We start from the raw sequence: 9,759 nt of genomic DNA, 5'->3' as shown, positions 1-9,759 counted from the left end.
AGTCAAAGGTGTTGTCACATTTTACCAGTACATTGTAAGTTGCATTTGTCGAACTTTCGTCCAGGGGCACTGGAGAGATACGTGATAAAAACACTTACTCTATAGCACATACTATGATGCGTTTTTTCGTATGTCCTCTATACAATCTTTTTCACACTCCATCCTTTCACATTGATTTACAATGTAGTGTCCATTACAAGAAAATCGTGGTATATATTGGACCATAAATTTGTAATCAGGTATTCTATGTAAATTGTTTATTCATGTAACTTTCAAGCAAAATAGGTGCATTATTAATTTTGTTATATTACAATTTTCATAACTAAGCATAACATGTAAAATCTATTTTTCTGTAATTTGTTGTATTACAAAATCTTTATATCGATAATAAATATTAAAAACAACATAAGATTAGTTTGTTTTTATTTCAGATACCAACTTTGCGACTTTTTTTTTTGTTATCTCTTGAATGTCATACATTTGGTAATTTCATGCCTAATGGACAGTATTGTATTAGTTCTATTAAAAGCACAAACAAGCCAAAACTCACATTATTTGTATACTGTAGAATAATTTATTTTCGCTGAAGGGATGATTCCGTGAAAATAAAATCCAGCGAATATCCTTTTTTTCCTATATTTCACATTAAACTCATCAAAAATCAGTGAAAATAAATTCCATACAAAACGTCCAAAAAGCCTTTTCAGCGAAAATAAAGTATTCCACAGTATTGAAAAAAAATACTGTCTGGCTTACAGTGTTACTAACGTCCTGTACAATCATATGCATGACTTGAAAGTGTTACAGCCGTTCTGAGAATTATTCGGACAGTCAGTTAGCAAAATGACTCGCAACTTTGCAAAACACTTTGGTCTTTGCCCAATCTAGACTTGTCGGCGCCACTTGAGTGACGGGCGCGTGGTTTGGGATTACTATTTCGTAGGGGTTGTCAGCTTGGTGAATTGTAAGTATTATCTAGTGTGCGTTTACAGCAACCATTCTTTATTTTTTATAATTATATTGTAATTATTTTCAGTAATTTTGGAAATCAAAAATCAATTGTACCTGTTACAAAAATGGACTAAATATAATAACGGTCATTATACCCCGTTGCCATTTGATAGAGATGGCCACACAACTCTGTCATGTAGTCCCAAACGTGAATATGGCTAATGTGGCACAAATGCACTATGTGTCAGCACTAGCACTTGTAATTTGCACATACGGATAAAAGTCAGGAGAGACACAGGGACATTAAATGTCCAGAACTGTCGCCTGGCTCAAAAACATATTTTAAAATAACTGCAGTTGAAAAAGTGATTCGATGTCAGGTGGACTCAGATGGTTATAACACTTTGAATGCATATACAACATATAACCTGTTAATATATGGTAACCAACGCGTGTCGTTTTGAAAACAGCGTTTTACCCGCATCTTGCAAGATAATGGAATGATTCCAATTGTGGGCGTGCCAATACAACGACGCCATCAAGTCTAGATTGGAAAAGACCCAAGTGTTTTGCAAAGTTCCAACATATATTGCTAACTGACTGTCCGAATAATTCTCAGAACGGCTGTAAAAAATGGGGTTTTCATTAGTTGGAATAGTGAAAAAAAGGTCAGGAGCAATTGCTATGGTAATGTATTCATCTATATATAGATTGTCATATTAGCTTGCTTAGTAGTTTGGAAAATGTCGGAATCACAGGTTAATTATTAATTATTGTACCTATTTTGATCATAGAAATATGTAAGCACATGTGCATCCAATAGTGCAAATACAGTAGCACTTCAATCAAAATTGTATACTGGATTATTAAAATGCAACTTGTACCTCTGTTATATACATGAGAGTGCATGTGCTACAACTGTAAAATCTGTATTAGAAGCTGTATTCCTAACAGAACCAACTGAATTTGAAAAATTGACAATCAAAATTCATCATTTCTCATATGCTGTGATAGAAGTCACATCCCTTCTGATATGTAAAAGCAGCATTGTAACATTTTAATAGAAGCTATGGCTTCTAATACAGATTTTACAGCAATAGAGAAAATATTCAACGATATACTGTAATACATTTTATTTTCGCTTGGAATTATTAATTTTCGCTATTTTTGCTGATGGAATGATTCAGTGCAAATAAAGTCCAGCAAATATACCCCTTTTTTCCCATATTTTACATTCAACTTGTCAAAAATCACTGAAAATAAATTTCATACAAAAACACCCAGTCTTTTCAGCGAAAATTAAATCCAGCTAAAATAAAGTATTCTACAGTATGAGACAAATTATGGGTATACATGTTAACCTTTTCACCACCAGACTTTCTCACCCAAATTTCTCTGCACTATTATTTCTTTAATATTTCTGTGAATGAACCCTAATTTTGGAGCGAATAGACAAAATTTGTGTAAATGTTCAGTTTTTACTAAAAAAATTTGGCTCTATTTGTCCCAATCTTCAGAAGGAAAGTGCAGACTATAAACGGGACTATTTTGTGAATTTGTGATGAAAAGAGAGAACTGGTGGTCAAAAGGTTAAAGGTGATAAAATGGATTTGGCATTCAATTTTCAGAGTGAACAATTATGGTGTGTGTGTTTTTTTTTTGGAAGGGGGGGGTGATCAACACAATTGAAAGAAACAGAATCTACCGTTAAGAACAAGCACCTACATTATGCTGAGTAAACCAAAGGCATTGATTCATGATCAGTGAACATACTGGTACTACAGTTATGCGACTGAAATGTTGTGGTCCGCCTAGAATTTATCTTTCTTCAAAATTTCCATAATTATTTTCCATTTTACCATCAAAAGATTTTTTTTTGGTACATCAATAACTGGTGCTTGCATTCTTAAGTGGGAAATTCACACACAAGAATGAATTTTACTTCCAGGTAAGTACCAGGATGTGTGACCTTTTGGGGTCATGAACAAGTACCAGGATGTGTGACCTTTTAGGTTTTACAAGACCTATTTACATAGGAATGTCGATACACATGTCCGTATATGAGTGTGAAGATAGTTTATCCAAAAAGACATTGACACTAATTACACAAATCTAGTTTGAAAAATTGGTGAGTTCTACACTGTTGACTGACAATAAATACATGTATGTAGGTTTTGTGGATGACCTCTAAAGGTCACACATCCTGGCACTTAGAATTACTAAATTACATTAAATTTTTAATTGTTGCCGCTATATTTTTGTGAATGAGTAAACATTTCTTTAAAACAATAGCTGTAATTATCTAAAAAAAAATTGATTTTCAACATTTCCTGTTATTAATTTTTAACAGCCATCACCGAATTGACATTGAAAACATAGCATACATGTTCTATACCACTGTAGTGCATTAAATTAAAAATGATGGCTACAAGGTTATTTCCAGGTCTCTAGAGGGCCCCATCTATTAAAATCCAGTTTTGTGAAGCTAACCTCTGGAGGACTAACTTACCAGAGGCCAATAATGGTGCATGTCATGCATCATAATTTTGTATGGGTCCATCATGTGACCAATGGCAACAACTCAACCCTTAGTTTTTAGGTTTAGCCTCTTGCACAGTGACTTTGCCCATGCAAAAAACATTTTGGTATGATTTGGTCATCTTTATGTGATTATATTTAAAACTTTTATTTAAAATTTTCCGATATTGCTGCTTTAACATCGCTGTGATTTTTTTTTTCATGCTTTCATTGTCATTGAATATATGATACATGTACATGAATGAAAAAAAAAATACAATCAAGAAACAGTCTATAGTTTTGCACTGGTTTCTATGGTGAAATTATTTCAAAATTATCTTGATAGCAGAGGGTGAAAACGTGCTTAGTAGTAGTAAAAGGCATTTTAATGCAGCTTTTCCCTTCCCTCATTGTAGTTTAACATGGCGAAGAGGTTATCCCCTTTTCACCACCAGTTCTCACTTTTCATCACAAATTTACAAAATAGTTCCGTTTGGGACAAAAATAAATTCATTTCCAGAAATATTGAAAAATACAAGATCAAAATGCAGGATAAAATTTGGGCGGGAAAAAATTATGGCGGGAAATTCATTGTTTGTACGTATTGGAAACTGTCATAGGCAACACAATTTAGCAAAGAAATGCCCCTTTTACCGTTTTGAAGAATTATAAATTTAAAAAAATTGTGTCAGGAGAGTTAACCATGATTTATCAGCTCTCGCATAAACGACATTCAACACGGCACACAGGGAATGTACGGCTTTATTTGTACCAGGGCCGTTATGAACCTTAACAGTACCCAAGTTGTCAATAGCACGACACTACTCAAAATGTGGCCATATTTGTACAACCCAATACTAAAAAGTAGTTTCGACAAATCTGTGCATGTGAATAAGTACGGTAGTTCTCTTTTTAGAGGATGTGGTGGCCCTGAAAAGGGCCGTTTGTTTAGTGTATGCAAAGCATACTAATTAAGCACGCTCACCACGAATACGGCGGGCAAGTTGGATGTCTTTGGGCATGATTGTGACACGCTTGGCATGGATGGCGCACAAGTTGGTGTCTTCGAAAAGACCGACGAGGTAGGCTTCGCTTGCTTCTTGCAGGGCCATGACGGCTGAGCTCTGGAAACGAAGATCTGTCTTGAAATCTTGTGCGATTTCACGGACCAGACGCTGGAATGGGAGCTTGCGGATCAAGAGCTCGGTGCTTTTCTGGTAACGACGGATCTCACGAAGAGCGACGGTACCTGGCCTGTAACGATGTGGTTTCTTTACTCCTCCGGTGGCTGGAGCGCTCTTTCGGGCGGCTTTGGTAGCCAACTGCTTACGTGGTGCTTTACCACCAGTAGATTTACGTGCGGTCTGCTTTGTACGTGCCATATTGAATATACTTCTTCTGGAACAGAGGAAATGATATGATTTCGAATCTTGGCGCGGCCTATTTATACTGCAAGGAACGTGTTCTTATTGGCCACAATTCTAAAAATAATAAAATGTGATTGGCCAATAAACGTCATCGGTGATTGGTCGAAATTAACTCGTTCCTATTGGTCAAAATTGAATCAGCAGAATCCGAATTTGTACTCAAGCTCTTACAAATTTCAACATTCAGAATTTTTAAAGTTTGTATTGACATTTATAGCGTCACAACACGTATTTCTCGTATTTAATAGCTGTTAAAAAATTCAGACCGACTGTATTTTATCATGACACGTATGATTTTTTTTAAATCGGTGATAACGCATCGAAATTAAAATATGAACGCTTGTCTAATTTTTTTAAAGTTCTTTATGCGCTTATTTATATACGTTTCTATTTTGATACGTATGAAAGGTATTTTTGAATAACGCTATTTTGCTACTCCAGGCTCGTTTTGCGCCGAAACGTACAAAGTCTGTTGTGACCGTTGAATAATGCAACGCGGGAAAGCAACAATAGATGTATGTGTTTTGAGCCTCCTTGTGAAGGCCGTCGTCGACTGTGAAGGTCACCCATTTGAAAACATGGGACGAGAACAGAAGATGTTTCCGCCCGACTATAAATTTTCATTCATATTTTCCCAATTTTTCTGCTACAGCATACACCCAGTTTGAACCAAATTTTTTGCTGTGCTTCACTTCCGACAATGTTTATTTTTATAAAATCCTCCAGCCCAGTTTTCAAAATGGGGATTCCTTTGTTACAGAATACGCGGGAAGTAACTCAAGATGGACGCCGACCGATCAACAACCATGTGCTGTCAATGTCTAACTATTTCAGCTTTACTAATGTTTGGTGGTTCATTTGTCAATGGTCAATATATGAATTTTATGTGAAACCTCACTAACAGTGTACAAATTTTGTTATTTAAAAGAAAATTGTTCAAAAAAACAAATATTAGTGACGCGGTGCAAAAACCGTCATGTTTGCTTATCTAAAGCAAACTCAGGCAAAGTCCAGTACAGAATAACGTAACTGATACTCTGGGGTGACAAGAAAATGGAAGTTTATTTTACCGCGTTTTGAAGTACAGTTCAGTTCATAAAAATGTTGAAGTGGGCGCAAAATAAAGGCAATTCTGCTGACCGGGGTTTGACCTCATTATTCATGCAATCATTGGATGAAACGTGTCAGCAAATACCCAATCAGTAACGAGGTCAGTAAAAGAGCGAAGGTTTCAAGGTTATATGTAGTGGTTTCTCTCACGTTCGCAATCGATGTATAAATAGGACTAAAATGTGTTCACTGGTATCAGTTGACTTTGATTCAAATTCAGCAATAATGTCTGGTCGTGGTAAAGGAGGCAAAGGTCTAGGAAAAGGAGGCGCCAAGCGTCATCGAAAAGTTCTTCGTGATAATATCCAAGGTATCACTAAGCCAGCTATCCGTCGTCTAGCACGTCGTGGTGGTGTGAAGCGTATCTCCGGTCTTATTTATGAAGAAACCCGTGGTGTGTTGAAGGTGTTCTTGGAGAACGTCATCCGTGATGCCGTCACCTACACCGAGCATGCCAAGAGAAAGACAGTCACCGCCATGGATGTCGTCTATGCCTTGAAACGCCAAGGCCGTACTCTGTACGGTTTTGGTGGTTAGATTTCTACAAACTCAAACCATACAAAACGGCCCTTTTCAGGGCCACCACATCCTCCAAAAAGAGAACTACCGTTACTATGCGTGACTGTGTGTGTGTGTGTGTGTGTGTGTGTGTGTGTATGTATGTATGCTACATGTTTATGACCCAAAATACAGTCATTTCACTATACTATTTTGTTGGTGTTTATTTGTTCGGAATATGTAACCAGGAGTGTTGAAAAAACACTAAAAATAACTGCCATGTATGTTTTTATCACGAACTTACAATTTTTTTTTATAATTACCATTGTCATAAGCAAGTCCACAGGCATTTTCACTGAAAACTCCCAAATGGTACTGTGGGATGGTTGGACTCCCCTGAACAGTGTAACAAGATTATCCCTGCCTGTGTGACATGCATCATTTCTGTTCACAACGACTTCAAAGTTGAGTTTGTTTTTTCTCGAATTTTCACCGGCGTTCCACAGCAGCGCGCAAAGAGCCCATAGAAATGCATAGTGCAGTGGTTCGCGTCTTGTGGCCTAACTCGGCCCGAGGATAGCGTTATATTGGGTGTTTGGCTTGTAGTTTATTCCAGGATATTTTTTTTGATTAGTTGAACGTATGGGATGAAAGGGTTATTCGCTGAATCTTCCCATCAATCCAAGTGGAAAAAAATTTACAATCTGATAAACTCGTTTTTCTCGGCGTGTGTCCATTTATAACCCCCCCCCTCCCCAATTTATACCTCCCAGTTTGGTGTACGCTGCCTTCAGTGGCCAGGAACGTACACAACCCACATCGGTGGCGACTAGTTTGAATCTTGTCCCACATCAAGATGTTACGTAGTTTTGGGGTGGAAGGGAAGTGTTCAGTTTCTGGTGACCGTTTGTCTAATCAAAGTCTCTGAGACAATATAGCACACAACATGATTAGTAAAGATGTCTTCGGTTTAGTTCTTATCTAATGAAAGTATTATGTAACCATTTCCGTGTTCACTTCCCCCCAACCCACACTGGTCTGTATGATTACTAGCAGTGATGTCATCAGCACAAATAAATGACCTATATTTTGAATTATATTGGTTTTTACAATATGTTGAATTTTGAAATAATCGGGTAATTTATGTCCAATGCATTTACATTTAGGGCATTTCATTTGAGAATATATTTTGTGCATTTTTTATTTCGATGATTTATTATATAAACTGTATGGCTACCAAGATACTGACTCTAAATAAAGGATTCTGTGGTACCCACTCGTCTTACTGGACTTTTTATCAATAGCTCAGAAAAACGCGGGAAATTGCCACAATAGTTTTATTGTCTTTACGTGGTAGCTGAATCGAAGCTAATTGGGCGTTTGTTGGCGGCGATTGTTCATAGTAAGAATGGTAGGCAATCCTGAACAATTCAAATAGTGTTTCAACGTAACGTTTACGCGGACGTTTGTTTGTTATTGTTTCCTCCAACCATAATAAAACGTGCATTCATGTTTCTATTTGTGTTTATTAATTTAGTGTAATAATAAGTTAACTTGGACAATGTCCAGCGTTATAATACCATGAACACACACACAAGTCGGGACTTGAACTTCACAGGAGCCACACTCTTGAACCCTATTCTTGGTCTACCCTTTCTCAATTCGTGTTCTAAATTGAAAAGAGCCTGTCATTGCAGCCATTTATACTCTTAGTGCAGAGGCGGTGGCACGATATTTTGCATGAGAGCCGAGATATGTTCCCAACACACACACGAACCCATGTTTGTTTCGTCTGACGTCTCAATCGATAATTTAAACATGGCATGCACATTGAAAGATACAAAGTCCGTGTTGTTGTAGGTTTCATGCCAAGATAGATCGGTTGACAATATAGATAACCACAGTCCCTCTATCAGGGACTGTGAGATAACCCATAACTAATATACAGAAAATTTGAACGGATTTAAGCAATTTTTTTTTTCATAAATATAGGTCATTTCAATTATTTATTCTAGTTAATGTAATGTTGTAGTGCGTACATTCCAAATAAATTATATTAATCTATCCAGCCTGAAAACAGGAAGTGGCGCCATATTCAGACGAACTGTGTGCACGTACGTCTTTACACTATATAGAATCATGGACGTACTGGAGATACGTCCATGATAGAATGCAGACATGTGCATGGAATTCAATCCAATATGACACAGCCTCATACTCAGACGACAACCGAACATTTACTTCACGCGCCTAAATTTATACACGACAGTCAGGTTTCACTTTGGAAATACGACAATCGGTGGTTTATTCATAATTAGCAGGTCGTATCTGATTAACAATTAATTAATGTCAGCGATAAGACTAAATGCCAACGGTATCACCCCAATAAAACATAAATATTGAACAAACATTTAAACTGCAACTGGAAACAAGTCTTGGGTATACAGAAATCACATTATATGATAAGTGAAATATATAAATATATATAATAAAATATGTTAAATTAATATCTGAATCAACAGAATGAGTAATTTCTCGATTGTTCTATTTCGAATAAGATGTGGTGATAAGTCCATTACATGGTTCTTCTCTATACGCAGTGTGCCTAGCGCGTCATTGGTCTAACATCGAAAATGAATAATAATTATTGAGTTCACTGTACATGTAATTAACACACATTTGAGCGCTCACATTCCCGATACGGCATTTCTCTTTTTGGAGGATGTGGTGGCCCTGAGAAAGGCCATTAGGTTCGTGCATGCATAGCATACGATTTATTTTGAACTGGTGTACTTGGTGACGGCTTTGGTGCCTTCACTGACGGCGTGCTTGGCAAGCTCACCGGGCAACAAGAGACGGACGGCAGTCTGGATCTCTCTGCTCGTGATGGTTCTACGCTTGTTGTAGTGAGCCAAACGGGAAGCTTCTGATGCGATACGCTCGAAGATATCGTTTACGAAGCTGTTCATGATTGACATGGCTTTTGAAGAGACACCGGTGTCTGGGTGAACTTGCTTCAACACCTTGTAGATGTAGATACCGTAGGATTCCTTTCTTCCCCTCCGTCTATTCTTCTTGTCACCACCACGAGCGGCGGCTTTAGCCTTACCGCCTTTCTTTGCTGCTTTACCGCTTGTTTTGGGAGGCATGTTGAACGTGAGAAATCAAAGTTAAGAATTACGTGACTACTTAAAGAGTTAAGTATTTATAGTGAGCGATATGTAAATGAAGGATTCTGCACGTTTTAGCGAGCAGC

The 9,759-nt window shown here is 37.3% G+C and overlaps 3 protein-coding genes across 3 annotated transcripts; 1 reads left to right on the top strand and 2 right to left on the bottom strand.

The window, feature by feature from the left end:
• Positions 1 to 4,213: 4,213 nt before the first annotated feature.
• Positions 4,214 to 4,881, bottom strand: LOC100370184 (histone H3). The gene has a single exon (XM_002741780.4). It carries the CDS (start codon positions 4,848 to 4,850, stop codon positions 4,440 to 4,442), a length of 411 nt encoding a protein of 136 aa, XP_002741826.1. The 5' UTR covers positions 4,851 to 4,881; the 3' UTR covers positions 4,214 to 4,439.
• A 1,349-nt stretch (positions 4,882 to 6,230) lies between these two features.
• LOC100370633 (histone H4) lies at positions 6,231 to 6,542 on the top strand. The gene has a single exon (XM_006825290.3). The coding sequence runs from the start codon at positions 6,231 to 6,233 to the stop codon at positions 6,540 to 6,542; it is 312 nt and encodes a 103-aa protein (XP_006825353.1).
• Positions 6,543 to 8,777: 2,235 nt separating this feature from the next.
• Positions 8,778 to 9,688, bottom strand: LOC100370484 (histone H2B.3-like). Its single transcript, XM_006825289.2, has one exon. It carries the CDS (start codon positions 9,650 to 9,652, stop codon positions 9,278 to 9,280), a length of 375 nt encoding a protein of 124 aa, XP_006825352.1. The 5' UTR covers positions 9,653 to 9,688; the 3' UTR covers positions 8,778 to 9,277.
• Between the last annotated feature and the right edge of the window lie 71 nt (positions 9,689 to 9,759).

Source organism: Saccoglossus kowalevskii, chromosome 20 (genome assembly GCF_978046115.1).
Source record: "Saccoglossus kowalevskii chromosome 20, keSacKowa6.1, whole genome shotgun sequence".
Taxonomy (NCBI): domain Eukaryota; kingdom Metazoa; phylum Hemichordata; class Enteropneusta; family Harrimaniidae; genus Saccoglossus; species Saccoglossus kowalevskii.
This window is presented reverse-complemented; position numbering and strand designations above follow the sequence as displayed.

Bases quoted from the DNA above. Each gene is read 5' to 3' on its own strand.
- LOC100370184 (XM_002741780.4), bottom strand. From the start codon at position 4,850: ATGGCACGTACAAAGCAGACCGCACGTAAATCTACTGGTGGTAAAGCA.
- LOC100370633 (XM_006825290.3), top strand. From the start codon at position 6,231: ATGTCTGGTCGTGGTAAAGGAGGCAAAGGTCTAGGAAAAGGAGGCGCC.
- LOC100370484 (XM_006825289.2), bottom strand. From the start codon at position 9,652: ATGCCTCCCAAAACAAGCGGTAAAGCAGCAAAGAAAGGCGGTAAGGCT.